This window comes from Lineus longissimus, chromosome 14 (assembly GCF_910592395.1).
Source record: "Lineus longissimus chromosome 14, tnLinLong1.2, whole genome shotgun sequence".
NCBI lineage: Eukaryota > Metazoa > Nemertea > Pilidiophora > Heteronemertea > Lineidae > Lineus > Lineus longissimus.
In genome coordinates, this window is record NC_088321.1 from 14534870 (window position 1) to 14553680 (window position 18811).

An 18811-nucleotide genomic window follows, 5' to 3' on the forward strand; every position below is an offset into this window, starting at 1 on the left:
GCATGCATTGATTTGTGAAATTTTAAGGGGCAGTGACACTGACAGTGTTGCCAATGTTGATAATTATTAAAGGGACAGTGTATCCGATGTCTCGCGATTTGTGAAATTTTAAGGGGCAGTGACACTGACAGTGTTGCCAATGTTGATAATTATTAAAGGGACAGTGTATCCGATGTCTGCTGTTGAAGGTATCAGGCCTATTTTGGTAGTTTGAACATTGTTGAAGGGCCATTGTATAAAACACATTTTGACAAGCAAACAAAATAAATTGAATGGTGGCGCCACCTATGCATATACAGCAGAACTAGTTACACGGTTGACAGATAAACATTCAACCTCGGCTATTTTGCCGAGCACAGTGTGCCTTTAACAGACAAGTCCAATAAATACAGTCCACTCGACAATGAAAATACATGTTAAGATACTGCAAATAAATATATTTTAGCTAATATACTCCTCTAACCATTTGCTAACTTGTTCTTTCCAAGATTATCAGAACACGTGGCATTGTTGACATTATTGCGCCATGTGGAAAGATGATGTCAACAAAGACACGTGCTTGCCTTGAATTCTGATTGGCTGTCAGATGTACACTATGGCAGAAGTATCCTGCAGAAAAAAATTTCGCGGCCCGGCACCCGCGAGATTGGAACACACCCCGACAATTTCAGCGGGTGCATGTAAATTGGATATTCGGCCCGTCGCCCGGGAGATTACTCCAATGGATTCCACAATTTTGGCCACCCAATCGAAATTTTCATTGCGCATGCGTCCGACGTGGAAGCTTTTCCTCAAATTTTGCAGAAGAAATTCTGACAAAATCCTTGATTATTCTAAAATAGAACGAAATATACGAAAGTACGTCACTGGTATAATATCCTTGAGTAATAAGCAATCTAGAAATGTATAGTTCATGTATATATCTTTTGTAAATGTAGAGCAAATTGACCCTAAACGGTGCGACCAATTTGTTTTTGATGTTTGCCTGTACATAATGTACAGGGCCATGTAGTGTCATGCTGCTTGAGGAAACTTTGGAGTGTGGAAAATGCCCCAGCCCCTTATTTTGCTGACCCTTCGTTTTGTTGGCATCGAAACAGCAATATAATTCCCATGAAAAGTGAAATTATATCCCATCCATCCAGTCCATGGGAAAGCCCAAGCTCAAAGAGGGACTGCCATTTTTGGCATCACCAGGCCATCGGTGCGTAGGACTTGTCTAGACTTGTTTGTGCCACTGCGCCCAGTGGCTCAATGGCTCTGTCCTCAAGGTGCCATTGGGCATTGTCTCGTACATACACACACATTGGGTGATATGAATAAAGATTAGCAAATGCTTTTTTATCTAAATTTCCATGTACATTTACACTAGACCTTCCTGTACAAAACCGGAGTAAAAGCATTTGCTAGTCTTTATTCATATCACCCACACGTTTCATCACAGATGCTTGAGACTTGACTTGCAAATTTGAGGTCAAAAATGATCAAAATCTCATCATAGATAGACGCAATGAATAATTTCAAGTAAATTTCAAGTTTGAATTAGTTTTTCTATAGTTACTTTAATTCATGGTAAACCCCACTTGCCTGAAGGATGATAACAAAACAGCTGTATTTAGTTTTCCACACCATCTGTATTGTAATAGAAGACTTAGGCCTTTCTTCAACATGTTCCAATTTTATTCAAAAGAGTATCTTGAAAGCTTAATCTTTTCAGCTGGTCCTGCAACCATTTGATGCACTGATGTTGACATCGTTGCTATAGAAACAACAACAAGATGGGTGCTAACAGCAGCAGTATAAGCGAGTTGACGGAAAACGTCTACCTACAGAGATTGAGTGGGACAGATTCGATATCGGCCAATGATCCTTTCTGGAATCAGCTGTTGTCGTTTACATTCCAACAGCAGCATAATGTGTAAGTTAAAATGTTTTTGTGTCTTGTAGCAATAATAACTAAAACTCATTTATAAACATCATGGAGTAAAAAAGCTAGTCTCCTCTACAGGTGCTTTACAAGTGCAAACAGGATTACATTATTCAATATCATTAAGGCTCAAATAATTCTTACAGAAACACAGGGATGGCTTGGTCAAGGTAAATTCGGATTTTTTATTCATATCTATCAAGTTCAAATTTCGACTTGTTATTTTGGTCATTTAGTTTGCTGGTGATTGGGTTGCTGTTCTTGAGAACATTTCAGTCATAATGATTTAAACTAAATATGAAATAATAAAATTGTCAAGTTTCTGAAAATATTGCGTCGTTGCCCACTTGGCACACTAAACAAAATTAGCGTCCTGAAAAAACTTGATAAATATTGGAAGGTCTGACGCGTTTTGATCACAGTCTGAGAAAAAAAACATTGGTGGGACATCCTTGGAAGGATACATTCAGGATAGTGAATGAATGAATGAATGAAATTATCTTTTGTATAGCGCCTTTCCCACTGAATACAATGTTCAAAAGCGCTCACACTCCAAAATGCTCGCGGAAGAGGAAAGTTTTCAAGGTTTTTTTGGAAGGTGATGGAGTCAGTTTCTTTCCTCAGGTCATGGCCTAGTGAGTTCCACATTCGAGGGGCATGCACTGAGAATGCCCTTGCCCCGAATGTTACCAGCCGGAATGGACGCTCGATATAGGCATTGTTTTTCATTTCCAGGTCTGATAATCGTCTCCTGGAAGAATCTACTCTATCCATTTGTAAAACGTTAGCAATAAACAACTGTCGGACAGGAAACTTTGGTGCCCTGGTCAGAGTGTATCTAAGACGGGCCGCAGAGTTGAAAGCCTCGGTGCAGACTTCTGAGTGAGTATGGGGACAGGGTTTCAATGCTTTTATTGCAGGTCATCCTTGGCCCCAGGTGTCGGCCCCATTTGTAAAACATTTGCTATGTAAACTAAGTGCTGTTGGTATATCTGCTGACATTACCGTTCGTTTGAAAAACTCCCAATGTGCACTTTCTGATGGAACCATTAGTAAACGTATTGACATGACCATTCATTGAAGAGCTCTTGATGAGCAATGTCTGATGGTACCATTAGTAAACATATTAACATGACCATTCATTGAAGAGCTCTTGATGGGCAATGTCTGATGGTATCATTAGTAAATGTATTGACATGACTGTTCATTGAAGCGCTCTTGATGGGCAATGTCTGATGGTACCATTAGTAAATGTATTGACATGACCGTTCATTGAAGAGCTCTTGATGAGCAATGTCTGATGGTACCATTAGTAAACCTACTGAAATGACCATTCTTTGAAAACTTCTTAATGTGCAATTTATGATGGTACCATTTGTCCTGTTAACAATAACATGACCATTCGTTGAAAACCTCTTGATGAGCACTTCTAATGGTACACTATTAAGTAAGCATGTTAACATGACGATCCATTCGAAGGTGTACCATTTCATTGAAAAGGTCTTGACGGTCACTTTCTGATAGATTCATTTGTGTCATGATCAATCTATTTTTAGGCGGCGTAGATTTTACAGAAACGTTACAAAAAATGTTTGAGTTTTAAACCGAAAAACATTGTCTTTTTGTCTCTTTAGCAACATGTTCACCTGGCAAACATACAATGCCCTCTTTATCATCCGAAACATCTGTAAATATTTCCTGGAGAATCTGTCTGAAGAAGTCGTAAAGCAGGAGTTTGATACGAAACCGAAGATGGAAAATGGCGAGGCGGAGTTAGAGACCGACACAGACTTGATTGATGAGTTTATGAGTTCTCTCATGGAGGTGATGGTGGATGTGCCAATTACGTGAGTACCTGATTCTCCCTGCGATCAAACCCGGGCCCTATTTCCTGGCAGCCAGCATTGGTAACCACCAGGCTCGTCACCTGTTAAAATCTGACAGAAATGCTCAATGAAGAGAATGAGAGCTCTCTTCCTGCAGTTCAGCAATTCAAAATGGTTGGGCACAACCAAAAAAACTATAAGTACTCGGTAAGTACAATGAGTACTCGGTTCTCCCTGGGATCAAACCCGGGCCCTATTTCCTGGCAGCCAGCATTGGTAACCACCAGGCTCGTCACCTGTTAAAATCTGACAGAAATCCTCAATGAAGAGAATGAGAGCTCTCTTCTTGCAGTTCAGCAATTCAAAATGGTTGGGCACCACCAAAAAAACAATAAGTACTCGGTAAGTACAATGAGTACTCGGTTCTCCCTGCGATCAAACCCGGGCCCTATTTCCTGGCACTAGTGGCAGCCAGCATTGGTATCCACCAGGCTCTTCATCTGATAAAATCTGACAGAAATCCTCAATGAAGAGAATGAGAGCTCTCTTCTTGCAGTTCAGCAATTCAAAATGATTGGGCACCAACCAGAACCAAAAAACAATAAACGGTGTATAACATATTTCCAAATAAGCAAAGGATAATTCAATCTGCTCAAAACACAGTGTTTTTGTTTTTAATGAAATTCCTATTCGCTTTCAGAAATTTCACGTACGCCCTTCACCTTGAAGCTATCAGCACGGTCCTTGTCCTTCTGTCCGTACAGATGTTCACAACGCAGACGGCTAGTCATTTACATATTTACCAATACATTATGAAGGGCAAAAGGTACAGCATTCGTCAAGTCTAAGTCTCAAAGTTACGATGTCACAATTTGTCGAATCGAAAACGTAATAGAGGTCGATTAGGATGCGATGTTATTTCCATTGTGGTCATAAAAGTGAAAAGATAATCACTGCACGCAGGGTGCAGCTGGGATTTAAATCGGATTAGCGTGATTAGTCAATCAGATTTTGAATTTTTCCATTGTTGTGGTTGATCATCGCCGGGGACGATTACTGTACAGTAGAGGTGACTTGGCAGCGGACAGCTTGGTAACACTGGACGTTTTCGAAGAAGTTTGTTTGGGTGTTGACCAGTCATGCATCTCACCTGGAACAAAGCGTCACAGTGGATAATGCCATTGTCCAAAGTTTGCCTAGACCTCTGACGTGTTCTTAGTCACTTAGTGTATTCTTAGTCACTTAGTGTGTTCTAAGTCACTTAGTGTGTTCTTAGTCACTTAGTGTGTTCTAAGTCACTTAGTGTGTTCTAAGTCACTTAGTGTGTTCTAAGTCACTTAGTGTGTTCTAAGTCACTTAGTGTGTTCTAAGTCACTTAGTGTGTTCTTAGTCACTTAGTGTGTTCTAAGTCACTTAGTGTGTTCTAAGTCTCTTAGTGTGTTCTTAGTCTCTTAGTGTGTTCTTAGTCTCTTAGTGTGTTCTTAGTGTGTGCATTTGTTTTGTTTAGGCCCTGGTTCGTCTTTGTCGAAAAGGTCTATGTCCTTAATAAATCTGAATGGTCCTTAAAGCAAAGGGTGTTTCCCCATTATTCCTATACCTTTAAAGCAAAGAAACCTTCTCTAATTTGCTCTTGGACTGCTGCCCTTTTATAAAATATCATCAATAAATGCTATTTTCTTTTGAAATCTTCTTTTCAGTTCAAGTCATGCTAGTGCACTAATGAAGACGCTGCTATTGAATTATATAAAACAGGAGAAATGTCCGCAAGAATTAATTAAGAATCAGGCAGGAGGTGGCGTGCTCTATGGTATAACGGCAGCTGTAGCCTGTAAGTAAAATACCGTAAAACCTCTCTTAGATGACACCTATTAAGGACACCCTCTCTATGAAACACAGTGTTCCCAAACCTGTAATTTTCATTGAAAGGGACCTCTGTAATCAGGACACCTCTGTATTAAGGACAGTACTGGTAAGTCCGAAGGGTTCCTTAGTAGAGAGGGTCTAGTGTATGTTACCAGCATCCCACTAGACGGTGCTGGCTGCAACTAAGGTATGATGGTTTTGTCAAGTAATGTAAGCGACTTGTCTCAAATATGTAGACTGGCATGATTCTACTTTAGTCAGTGACTGATGTTAAAGGGGGACTATAGGCAGGAGGAGAGGGCCTAATTTGGCCATCTTCAGGTGACTAGTATGCACAGTAAGGGCCCTGGGTCATGTCAGACTTGGCACTAGATATCTCCCTCGTACAAGCGTGAATCATTTCGACCTACTGTGAGATGTGAGAGACCCCTATTGGCGGCTTTGTGTAACTTTATCTTGCGTGCCGAGCTGCCGCCTATATTGTCCCTTTAAGTCATAGTAACGTCTTCGTTTTACATTCCAGCTGGTCTTTGGACGGCCTTGACCTTAGGCCTGGCGAACAAGACGGAACCACATGAGGAAGTCGCAGATACATTAATAGCCAATCAGAGTCTCCTCTTGATATTGATTCTGACCAATCACTGCACGAGCGAGCAGAGTTTACACAATCCATATCGTCAGGCGTTGTTTTCTTTCACAAATGCTCAAGGTGAGTTTGGGAAATGGAAGACATTTCCTTATCATCTGTGTTTACTCCTGTGAGATTTGTTGCAATTGACAATAGCTGGACTAATTGACCTACATGTAATGACTCTGTAATCGACATGGGAGACAGAGTTTATCACAGGTTACTATCATTTCTCCTTTGGATGGAATCTTTGGCTCCCCGTTCACAGAAAGCAAACTGCAAGGCCTTATATGTACAGCAGAACCTTTCTGATAAGGAAACCCCTGGGGCTGACAATACAGGCCTAAATACTAGACAGGTGTGATTGATTATAAGAGAGGTCAAATTGAATTGAAATGTTCAATTTAGGACCAAAATCAGCTCAAAACATTAACTACAGCTTAACTTTTGAAAGAAATGGTAATAAGCACGACGTGAATGGAAGCGTCCATTTTCAAACCAAAAGGTGTCGTTGCTTCTGTGAAGATTTTCGTTCGTCGTTATTAAGATTTTCTGTTCGATTTCAGAAGTGCCAGCAGACGACACTCCACGTGCAGCAGACGCACCATTCGAGATGGACTTTCCCAAGTTATACGAGGCCATGTGCAAAACGCTTAAAGATGACCAGACCACGTTACTCTTGTATTTATTATTACATAGAAATACGTCGATGAAATCATTCATATTATCACGAACGAACAGCGACATGTTGGTGTGTATATATTATCGTTTATTATTTCCATTCTATTTGACCTCTGTAATCAGGACACCTCTTCATTGAGGACAGCACTTGTCAGTCCCGAGGGTGTCCTTAACAGAGAGGTTCTGCTGTAGTTAGAAAAAAGCTCTAAACTTGTTTAAATCTTTCAGGTGATGCCGATATTAAGGATTCTGTATCACGCGCAGGAGAAGAATTCTCATCATATCTACATGGCGCTGATCATTATCCTTGTACTCAGCGAGGATGATGTGTTCAACAAGGGAATACATGAAACGGTAAGATGTGGGAAGTGGTGCAGTGGTTCAAGTGCTGTATTCCTGACCAAGAGGTCATGGGTTCAAATCCCATCCGAGTTGTTTCGAACTGTGAAGGTGAATGATACAATATACATGTACGTGTACTTTATTTAAAGTGATACTATGATGTGATTTACAACTTTGCGGAAATACGTCCGTTTTTTAATTGTTAATCACAAATGTTAAGCTCTAATTTTCCATTTTTGATTAGATTTATTATAAAATCGCTGAGTGTAAACCACCGCGACCGCGAAAATGTGCATGTTGTGACGTCATCAACGAAAACGGCATCGAAGCGAGTCGTCCGGGCCGGATTAAACCATCAATTTCTAGAAAATGTGCATTTCGATTCGAAAACCTTACCGATTTATGAGAAAGTGACGTAGTCATTTGTCAAAAACAGCTAAAACATTATATGGTGAAATTTGACTGGAGTTACCCTTTAACTTATGCAATAAAACTTTTTATTTTATTTTTAGATGCTGAAAAATGTCATGTGGTTCAAAGAACGGCAGATCTCAGAAATAACGCTCGGCGGTTTGTTAGTTCTCGTCGTGATTCGAACGATACAATACAACATGACGAGAATGCGGGATAAATATCTTCACACGAATTGTCTCGCAGCGTTAGCGAATATGTCGTCCCAGTTCAGTGAACTCCATCCATATGTAACACAGCGTATTGTGAAGTAAGTACTTGTTGTTGTTTTATGTTTCTGGAATACTGGCAAAGGCTACTGGAATGCCATGGCTACTGGAATGCCATGGCTACTGGAATGCCATGGCTACTGGAATGCCATGGCTACTGGAATACCATGGCTACTGGAATGCCATGGCTACTGGAATACCATGGCTACTGGAATACCATGGCTACTGGAATACCATGGCTACTGGAATACCATGACTACTGGAATGCCATGGCTACTGGAATACCATGGCTACTGGAAAACCATGGCTACTGGAATACCATGGCTACTGGAATACCATGGCTACTGGAATGCCATGGCTACTGGAATACCATGGCTACTGGAATACCATGGGCACTGGCAACTTGAATGCCAAGGGGACTGCCCACCGGAATGCCATGAGAACTGGCTACTGGAATGCCAAGGGGTATGGCAACTTGAATGCCAAGGAGTATGGCTACTGGAATGCCATGGGCAGTGGCAACTTGAATGCCAAGGAGTATGGCTACTGGAATACCATGGGCAGTGGCAACTTGAATGCCAAGGGGTATGGCTACTGGAATGCCATGGGCACTGGCAACTTGAATGCCAAGGAGTATGGCTACTGGAATGCCATGGGTAGTGGCAACTTGAATGCCAAGGGGTATTGCTACTGGAATGCCATCGGGACTGCCCACCGGAATGCCATGAGAACTGGCTACTGGTAAGCCATGGCTACCTGAATACCATTGGAACTGACTACTGGAACACCATGGGAGCTGGATTTTGGCATGTCTTATTCACTGTAGTTGCTTGGTATGGAAATATCTTTTCCGAACAACTCCCAAAATTCCCAATACAATTCTACTCACATGTCATCTGTTTCTTTGCGCTAAATTTTTCCTGTCTTTTCAGTTTATTTGCGCAGCTCTGTAAGAAACACACGCGTCTTGTCGACCAGATTCGAAACGCGGCTGCCGAGTTCCACAAGAATCAGGAGTCTGGATCAGAGACGGATTATGATCAAGATTTGGTACGTATGCTTGTTTTATGAACTGAGGAGTATTTTTCCAGAATATTTCATTTTTTTCTTCGTTTTATATTGAAATTAACCCATCGCTTTTATACCAACTGTGTTACACCAGATACCCAGCTTGTCACCGGGTGCAATTTTATTCAGCATGGTTTGAGTTTCATGTACAGTACAACCTCTCTATTGCGGACACCCATGGGACTGGGCCCAGGTGTCCTTAATAGAGAGGTGTCCTTAATAGGGAGGTTATGCCATAATCGACCAACAGGTGGAGTGTAGATTTTTAACTCAAATTTTTTGCTTCAAATTTTTACAAATTCAAAATTGCTTAATTGATCCTTACGAATTTTTGGTGTGAGAATTCGAACTTGTCCCCGAGTATCTGTCCTTCCTCAACCCTTTAGGCCAGGATTCACGTTGTCAGTTGTTAGTTAAGACTTGAGTTAACTGAGTTATGAGTCATTAGTTAACTGACTCTGCCTAATACAACATGAGGGTGATTTAAAAGTGTCATCGTGAATCACGGTAGCCCGCTGTTTGGGATTGACTCGTTTGCATAAAAAATAAACAGCGACAGGTTACTTGTGAAAATGTGTGCTCTGTTTGATCGCGGCCTGAGAGAATGTTCTGAGACAAAACGAACCAAAGAAATTCAAAACAAACATATCATATTTTTGGCCTTATTTTTTAGCTTGTCCAACACATGAATGAAAATGAACATGTAAGTTGCAAAGTCTGTCCTAAATAATGATATACTTAACACTTTCTGTAAAAACTACTTGTTCCTTGCAGAGTTGTATTCACGAATTACCCCCCCCCCCCCTCTCCAGCCACCCAGCGGCTTCAGTTCATTGGGGGGGTAGATTTTCCAAGCCCTAGCGACTAATGTTTGCCCCATTTGACTCTGACCAGATTGTGACAATCGGTTCCCGTCCCCATGGTGTCCAGCAACACGGTGTACCTGACAGTCACCACCGGCCGTATGACCAAAATTCCAGATACAGCCCTGCCACTTGTTACTGGTTATGGTTCCATTACCTGTCTGTATCTCAGGAATCTTAACACAAACACTCTTCAATTCATCAAGTTAATTTACTAATCATGCTAATTATAACTAATTGTAAAAACCAATCAGGCCTCGCAATGTTCGGACGATTCAACCCCTTCGTCATATACGTACGATGACTTTGTAAGTTATTGTTCTCGAATGTTGGAGCTTTATTTGAAGGTATAGGTATCCCGGGGCTAAATCTACCATTCCTGATTTGGGTGGAATGAAAAATGATTCACTGGTATGTCAGTTGGGTACTTATTCCCTTATCCTTTTGCACTTTTTACATCCAAATTCTTAGAGGCATGCCAGTCATGGTAGAATTTAAGACCTTCAGGCTTTCATTAGACTGGGGGGGGGGTGATCAGGCTTTCATTAGACTGGGGGGTGATCACTCCCCAATGAGGAACCGGCGTTAAGATAAATGCCAGTGGCGGCGCCACAATCGATCGTACCTTCTGATGCCATGACGTCATTTTCTGGTCTGTTGACGTCGCATGAGGTCAATCACGGGAAACCATTGCGTACATTTTTGCACAGGATTTCAACAACAGAAAACGTGCCCAATAACTGGCATCGCGCATATTTTCCGCAAAATTATCTTAAGAAACTGATAGCTCAATAGATTTAAAACAGGAAGATGCAAACGTCGCCGAAATCGGTCGAACATAAGCGATCGTTTTCGGGCTCAGAAATAACATGATAATGCATTGGAAATGGAGAGTTTTGGTATGATCGATTGCAGCGCCACGCGGCGGATAAATCGCGCCAGTTCCTCATTGCCATCACTTCTGTAAATTTGCTTCATGGAGAGCTGTTGATCACTCTTCCTTCTCGAGTTAGTCTTGTTTCTGGTGATAGTCATGGGAAGAAAACGAATTTCAAACGTGAGAGAAATGGAAATGAAATACTACATGAAAAGTCAAGCAGTCATACAAAATATTGACTCAAACTTGATAATAGGCATTATGAAACTTTGTAAAGTGTAAATAATATCAAAAAGATAATAAAGTCCCCACCCTCTGTAAACGATAGCCAATTTTGTTTTATGACTCAGCAATCATATTCATGGACGTGGTAGATTTTGTCCGGGATATTTTTGAGATTTTGTTCTGTTTATTTTGGTTGGAGGTATTTTGACATTTTTACCATTCTTTCGACTCAGGTTAAAATGAACTCTGCCCTGTCGGCCTTTACCTATGTGTCTGACCCTGATTATCTTGTAAGTTTGTTATACTACCTCAGGTGCACCTGAATCCGGCCACGGTCATCAACAGCAAATTGTGATTTCCAGGCATTATGAAACTCTGTAAAGTATAAATGCTATCAGAAAGGTATACGGCGAGATGTTATGCATTCTTTATTCCGTTTGAGATTAGCATTAATGTCCACGTGTCTCAAATTGTCGCTCGATATCGCATGCTGCAACACGTTATGGTTCTTCTTCTGCGTTCGGAATTTTTGAGAAGCACGCTAGACAGTCGGGCTGTTCTCGGTAACGAAGTCATGTGTCCTAGAGAGTTATGCCACAGAGCTTTGTGGTCAGGGTGGTGTCCTTTGGCCAGTATTCCTCACTATCTTCATTAGGGAGCAGGTCTGAAGCCACAGAGCCCCAGAGCTTTGTGGTCAGGGTGGAGTCCTTTGGCCAGTATTCCACTCTATTCTTCATTAGGGAGCAGATCTGAAGCCACAGAGCCCCAGAGCTTTGTGGTCAGGGTGGTGTCCTTTGGCCAGTATTCCTCTCTATCTTCATTAGGGAGCAGGTCTGAAGCCCAAAAACTTTGTGGTCAGGGTGGTGTCCTTTGGCGTGCATTCCACTCTATTCTTCATTAGGGAACAGGTCTGAAGCCACAGAGCCCCAGAGCATTGTGGTCAGGGTGGTGTACTTGGGCCAGTATTCCTCTCTATTCTTCATTAGGGAACAGATCTGAAGCATGTATCATGGTTAAAGATGCTCTCCTCTATGCAATTTGCTGTTGAAATCCCAAGCTGGTCGGTCTAAAGGTGCATCTAACTATAAGTGTATGGGGCCTGGAATATTTCATTTTTCAGCTGATTTTATTGGACGGACAGAGTAGATTTAAATTTCCTGATTTCGGGGCGACCAAACGTTTGTTTTGGAAACGGCACAATTTCGTCAAGATTGGTGTTGGAAATTTGAGGTTGTCCGTCCTAGAATGCTATTGTAGTGTCTCTGTTCCAACAATTCTGCAGCCAGCCAGAGTCTGCCGGCGGAGTTTTGCTGGTACCCTTGTGTTTGCGTAGTGAAGTGTGGAGAACCCTGGCAATAAGGTCTTTGCTTCCTATGCTTATTCTTTGCCTGTAAACTTTTGGCGTCGGGTCATTGGCATCTTGGTTTTCTTCAACTTTCGTGGTGGTTTTGTACCTATAGCACTGGTGAAATTTCTGATCTGTGACGACATATAGTCATTCTATTTCGCAAATTTTTTAACCGAGAAGAGAATCTTCATCTAAGTTGCCAATTTCATTGTACATTGTTAGCCATCCTCTTATTACATGTATATATTTTTGTACTCTTAAATATCTGACATATAAACCGTGCGTCAAAGTAAAAAGTTGAATGAAGTGTGCTTAAGTTTATGTCTCAATCAGTTCTCTAGCAACAGACAATGGGTGATATGAATAAAGAGTAGTAAATGCTTTTATCTAAAACTCCATGTACATTTACACTTGGCCTTTCTGTACAAAATTGAAGTAAAAGCATTTGCTAGCCTTTATTCATATCACCCAATGGCTAATATTTATAAAGACTAGTAAATGCTTTTACTACAGTTTTCTACAGATAGCTAGTGTAAATGTACATGAAGTTTAAAGTAAAAGCATTTACTAGTCTTTTATAAATATCAGCCAATGTCTTATATCATTTTAAAGGTACTTTTTTGTGCTAAAAGCTCATGGCAATAATCAATATCCCTCTTTGACCCCTAGTGCTTATGTGCCTGGGCAGACATTATGCAGTGTCCGGAATGAGGTGAGAAAATCACTATTATCATTCTTTGTTTTTCCAGGTGCAAGATTTGTCCGTTTTGGAAGAAGTCATCCGTATGGTTCTTGAAATCATCAACTCCTGTTTGTCTCATTCGTTACATCACAACCCGAACCTAGTCTATACTCTCCTCTATAAGAAGGAGCTGTTCCACCACTTCAGAACTCATCCAACGTTTCAAGATATCATCCAAAACATTGATACGGTAGGTTGACACAAAAAGAATTCAGCCAAAGCGTAGCCATCTTGGATTTTAGACAGTTTTGTTTGCTAAAGTTAATGAATTAATTTGTTACAAATTGAAGAAATTTTGTTCGGATTGTCAGTGCAATGAAGTTTTCTTGAAATATTTCCTCACCAACTCCGTCGTTTTTGCAAAAACATGGCAACCAGTTGTCGTCTGCTCGCGTCTGGGAGTCATCAACTCCTGTCTCATCCCGTTCTGAACCATCATGTACTCCATCCGTAACCTCCACTCATTGGTGTAACAGAGTCCGGGTCGGCGGAGTGGATCCATAACTTGATGGTCAAGATTGTCTTATCCATTCGTGGTATCCAGGGATAACTGTACCAATAAGGGATGGTCTGATTGGACCGATACTTAGGCCTGTTGTGGGAACTTGTTCATCTTAATCTCACATCTTCGTACTTTTCAGGTTCTGTCCTACTTCACAAGCAGAGTCGAACAACAGGAGAAAAACCTGTCAGTCGACCAAGTCAAGGAAGTCATCGATCAAGGTATACGCCAATTTCGAAAAGATCGGTTGAAGAAATTCCCAGAATTGAAGTTCAAATACGTCGAGGAAGACTCACCCGAGGAATTTTTCATTCCATATGTCTGGTCTCTTGTGTATCACTCGTCAAATCTGTATTTTAATCCTGATAGAATTCAGCTGTTTACCTTGTCAACGTAGCAGTAACTATGGCAACAGATGGTTCCTAAGCAACTTGCGTTGTCTATGGCAACAACATAAATTTTGTTAAAGATTAAAGTTATCCTTTAAGGAAATTGCCTCACACCTTGGTGATGAGTCTTTGTTGTTTTCTGCTACCATAGCAAGTGGTATTAGCCATGAAAATGGCTTGTCCTTAACTGTTAGGTAATTTTGTTTAAGATTGAAAATTTTCCTTGAAGGAAAATTGTTTGTTCAAACTTCTGTTCCGTCATCTTTGTGTTGAAATTGCTATAGCAACTTGTGTTGTCCCTAGCAACCATGTAATTTTGTTGAAAAAGGTTTCCAAGCTTGTATCTCAACAGGAATGATTCAAGAACTTGTGTTGTCCCTAGCAACCATGTAATTTTGTTGAAAAAGGTTTCCAAGCTTGTATCTTAACAGGAATGATTCAAGAACTTGTGTTGTCCCTAGCAACCATGTAATTTTGTTGAAAAAGGTTTCCAAGCTTGTATCTCAACAGGAATGATTCAAGTCCAAATTTAAACTTAAACTCTGATTAATTTTGAAAGCTTGGAAAGGTACCCCTCTGGTTATAGTTTCCTTAGAGAAAAGTCTTGGAGAAAAGTCTTTCGGTAAAGGAATATGTTTGAAAGAATGATTAGTTTTATCACTTCTACAGCTGATAGGTCACAATTGCATCAAAAACAGTCGCAATATTTTATCAACTGCCTCCATTACCTGAAGTGTTTGGGGGCGCAACTTAAGACTGGGTAATGTTCGCGAAGCCAAAAGTTCCCAACAGTGATTCCGGTCCCAAATGGTTGGTTTCTATGCAATGTGACATCTGTAATCAGGACACCTCTCGAATGGGGACAACATTGTCCGTCCCAGGAAGTTCCAAAAAAGAGTGGTTTCGCTCCATATGGGACACCATCATCCTTAGGTCCTGTCACCACGAACTTGTCCTTATCACCTGAAAAATTCTGAAATTAACTCTGAAATTCTTGCGACGTGAACTCGCAGGCACGAGAAAATATGAGCTATGTAGCCCCCCCCCTCCCCCTTTAATTGACAAAAGACCACCTTTCCAACAACACTCATGAAATGATAGTACAAAGTAGTCTGTGTGTGTTGTCAGTAAGGGTGTGTTTGTCCGTTGATTTGGGGGGGGGCTGTTGAGATCTTATCATCACATGCCTGGGCTTTCATTGTAGAATCTGGAAAATCTGCCACATGGTGCCATACAAAAGTAATTAGCAGACTAGAAAAGTGTAATTCTAATTTTGGAAATGCATTTTACAATCAAGTCACACATTTGGCCTCAATAGAACTTAAGACATTCTCCAATTTAAAGTGATACTATGATGTGATTTACAACTTTGCGGAAATACGTCCGTTTTTAATTGTTGATCACAAATGTTAAGCTCAAATTTTCCATTTTTGATTAGATTTATTATAAAATCGCTGAATGTAAACCACCGCGACCGCGAAAATGTTCATATTGTGACGTCATCAACGAAAACGGCATCGAAGCGAGCCATCCGGGCGGGATTAAACCATCAATTTCTAGAAAATGTGCATTTCGATTCGAAAACCTTACCAATTTATGAGAAAGTGACGTAGTCATTTGTCAAAAACAGCTAAAACAATATGTGGTGAAATTTGACACGAGTTACCCTTTAAAATGTAATTCTCACAATCAATTTTTTTATGGTTCTTCCTTCCTTGTGATATTTTTTTATGTTGTGATCAGAGCTGTACAAATTTAATGCATATTTATGTTAAATATCAATCTATTTCTTGTCCATGTTTTGCCGGGCATTTTGCCTGGGTGACATTGTCTGTATGTTTGTGTATTAAGGGGTGGGAGTATGAGCCTATGTTTCTTATAGGCCACAGTAGAGTTGCCAGAACCACTCTCATACCTGAATACCTTCTCTAAAGAATTGTGCTGATTCTTCCTTTTTCTTCTCCTCATTCTCAAACTTATTCGGACAGTCCTGTTCTGGTGAAGAATGCTGTCATCTGTCTCAGTTACAGGCCAGTTCTGGTGAAGAATGCTGTCATCTGTCTCAGTTACAGGCCAGTTCTGATGAAGAATGCTGTCATCTGTCTCAGTTACAGGCCAGTTCTGGTAAAGAATGCTGTCATCTGTCTCAGTTACAGGCCAGTTCTGGTGACAAATGCTGTCATCTGTCTCAGTTACAGGCCAGTTCTGGTGATGAATGCTGTCATCTGTCTCAGTTACAGTTCTGGTAAAGAATGCTGTCATCTGTCTCAGTTACAGGCCAGTTCTGGTGATGAATGCTGTCATCTGTCTCAGTTACAGGCCAGTTCTGGTGATGAATGATGTCATCTGTCTCAGTTACAGGCCAGTTCTGGTGATGAATGCTGTCATCTGTCTCAGTTACAGGTCAGTTCTGGTAAAGAATGCTGTCATCTGTCTCAGTTACAGGCCAGTTCTGGTGATGAATGCTGTCATCTGTCTCAGTTACAGGCCAGTTCTGGTGATGAATGATGTCATCTGTCTCAGTTACAGGCCAGTTCTGGTGAAGAATGCTGTCATCTGTCTCAGTTACAGGCCAGTTCTGATGAAGAATGCTGTCATCTGTCTCAGTTACAGGTCAGTTCTGGTGACGAATGCTGTCATCTGTCTCAGTTCCTCCTGGTCACTGTAACTGGGCCTTGATGCAGGTTCAGGATGGCCAGAACTTGTCCTTAGATAAGGTAGGTTCTGAGAATTTTGTCAGGATATGGTCAACAGTCAATTTGGTGTTACTATCGTTGCCCAAACCCTCACATTAAACTGCTGTGCAGTGCGAGGGGTCTGGCCATGGTCAAATATATTTTGGTTGACCATTCAAACTACAGATGGCAGCACTGTGCCTATGCATTTCCTTCTGAAGCAGGGTTTTGAAGCCCTTGCCTGCCTGGCCCTTTTAAATTTTAACAAACACTTTACTAGATGACTTAGCGGCACTGGGGATAGGTCAAACTAACATACTAAAAGCAATATTAGATTCATAATATTTATAATATAAAATTGATTTAACTCAACATATCACAATTACTTATTGCATTGGTTGTGAAATGGAGAATCGTTAGGATTCATATTTCTGTGAGAAAACGGCATAGGATTTGAAAATATTGACTCTTCTGTAAAACAGTGCCCAAGCGATTGACCGTACTGTAAAGGGAAATGGATTTCCGGTATCAAAAGGTTGGCCCAGTATTTTATGACTGGTGAAATTTAGTGGCAAAAGGAGTGCATCACGCCCTTCTGAAATATTTATTTGAGGAAAGAATTTTGCCATATCTGTTAATTATTCGAGCGGGAACCGTCCGTGTAGGACCTGAATCAGTATATTCAGAGAACGGGTGAAAAATTTAGAACATGAAAGGCAGGCTTTATTTTATTTTATTAGTTGCACTCGCTTGTCAAATATTTCTTGGGACACCTTGTCGTGATCATAATTTTTTTTTCGTGAGGTTGTAAATTCTCTACAGGCCATCTCGTGCACACTGTTCAAACTTGTACATAGTCTCTCTCATCTGTATATATATGCATATTCAAGGTAATAAGTCACATAAAATGAATTTTATTCGTTTTCTTCCTGTATTCTTACCCAAGAAATGATGGCATTGAACCACCCAGCCTGCCACTGAAACAGAATATCTCTCACAAAAAATTAAACGAAGACCTTCTTATACAAAATGCCGAATTTATTTTAAACAAAAACAATAATTTATACCTGCGTGTGATAACACCAGAAGGTGAACGCATGGAATATCTGGAGAGGAAAATATTCAAATTTCCAGCAGCCGCAAAATGTTGTGCTATGGACGATTACTAAACTAACATTTAACAAAATCACATCATTGATGAGAAGATTTTTTACGAAGTATTGGTTTGCTTTCAAAAGTAGTTGTATTTGGCAATGGTTTATGCGAAATACTTCAACTAAGATAGGTACGGTTGCAGAAAATTCAAATACCAGAGACCCTTTGAGGGACTTAACAAGAAAACTTAATAAATCGTCAAAAATTACAAAAGCTATATGGCACTGATTGAGAAGGAATATACATGTTGATTTTTTTAGAGTACATGTGCCACTCTTTTTTCAATTTTGTTCCGTTTTGAATAATACAGATTTTTTTGACACATCCCGTCAAAAAGGATCACTTCCCTCACCGTTTGTTAAGGGTTTTATTGGTAAGAAATGTCTGAGAATAAATTACTATTACAATGATATATGACTTATATTGAAAATAAATTAGACATGTATGCTAAGTAATTACTAGCAAACTACAGGTATGCGGCACAAATGAACTGTGGAAAGAATTTTGACAAGTTTCCACAAGTTTTTTCCCAAAGAATGTCACCGATTTTTAAATAATTTCCAATTGTTACATAATCTGCTTGAAATTGCAAAACTAAATCTCCAGGACTATGTATTTTTTATCTTGATCGGTTAATTTAATTACAACACAGATCCTGATTTTTAATTTCCACGCAGTTTCAAAAAAATCGTGGTTACTGAAGAAAAAAACTATTTTTAATTACAACACAGACCTTGATCTGTTAAATACCAGTTTTCAAAAAAAAAAAAATTAAGAAGAAAAACAAATTAAAAGATTCATCAGATTTTTCAATATTTCAATCAATTGTAAAGTTTATAATCATAAATGATTGGTTACTGGCTAAAACCAAGAATTCTTGCTAATACCAAGAAATGACAAAGAAAAGTCTTTATTAAAGTTCTTGCTAATTCTTATTAGGAACTACATGTAGTTATAGTACCAATCTATAAATTGGATAACTTCTACAGATGAGATCAATTGTGAATCTTGCATGGCAGT

At 40.1% G+C, this 18811-nt stretch overlaps 1 protein-coding gene across 2 annotated transcripts; it reads left to right on the plus strand.

The window, feature by feature from the left end:
* The first annotated feature begins 767 nt into the window (after window positions 1–767).
* On the plus strand, window positions 768–18111 carry LOC135498542 (dymeclin-like). 2 transcript variants are annotated; one of them, XM_064788804.1, is made up of 15 exons: window positions 768–858; window positions 1718–1918; window positions 2074–2097; window positions 2663–2809; window positions 3562–3774; window positions 4454–4579; window positions 5451–5581; window positions 6140–6325; window positions 6811–6995; window positions 7154–7279; window positions 7780–7988; window positions 8880–8997; window positions 10133–10186; window positions 13078–13260; window positions 13712–18111. In XM_064788804.1, exons 2-15 carry the CDS (start codon window positions 1779–1781, stop codon window positions 13967–13969), a joined length of 2100 nt encoding a protein of 699 aa, XP_064644874.1. In that variant the 5' UTR covers window positions 768–858; window positions 1718–1778; the 3' UTR covers window positions 13970–18111. The 2 variants fall into 2 exon arrangements, with proteins under 2 accessions (XP_064644874.1, XP_064644875.1); XM_064788805.1 differs by lacking the exon at window positions 10133–10186.
* The last annotated feature ends 700 nt before the right edge of the window (window positions 18112–18811 follow it).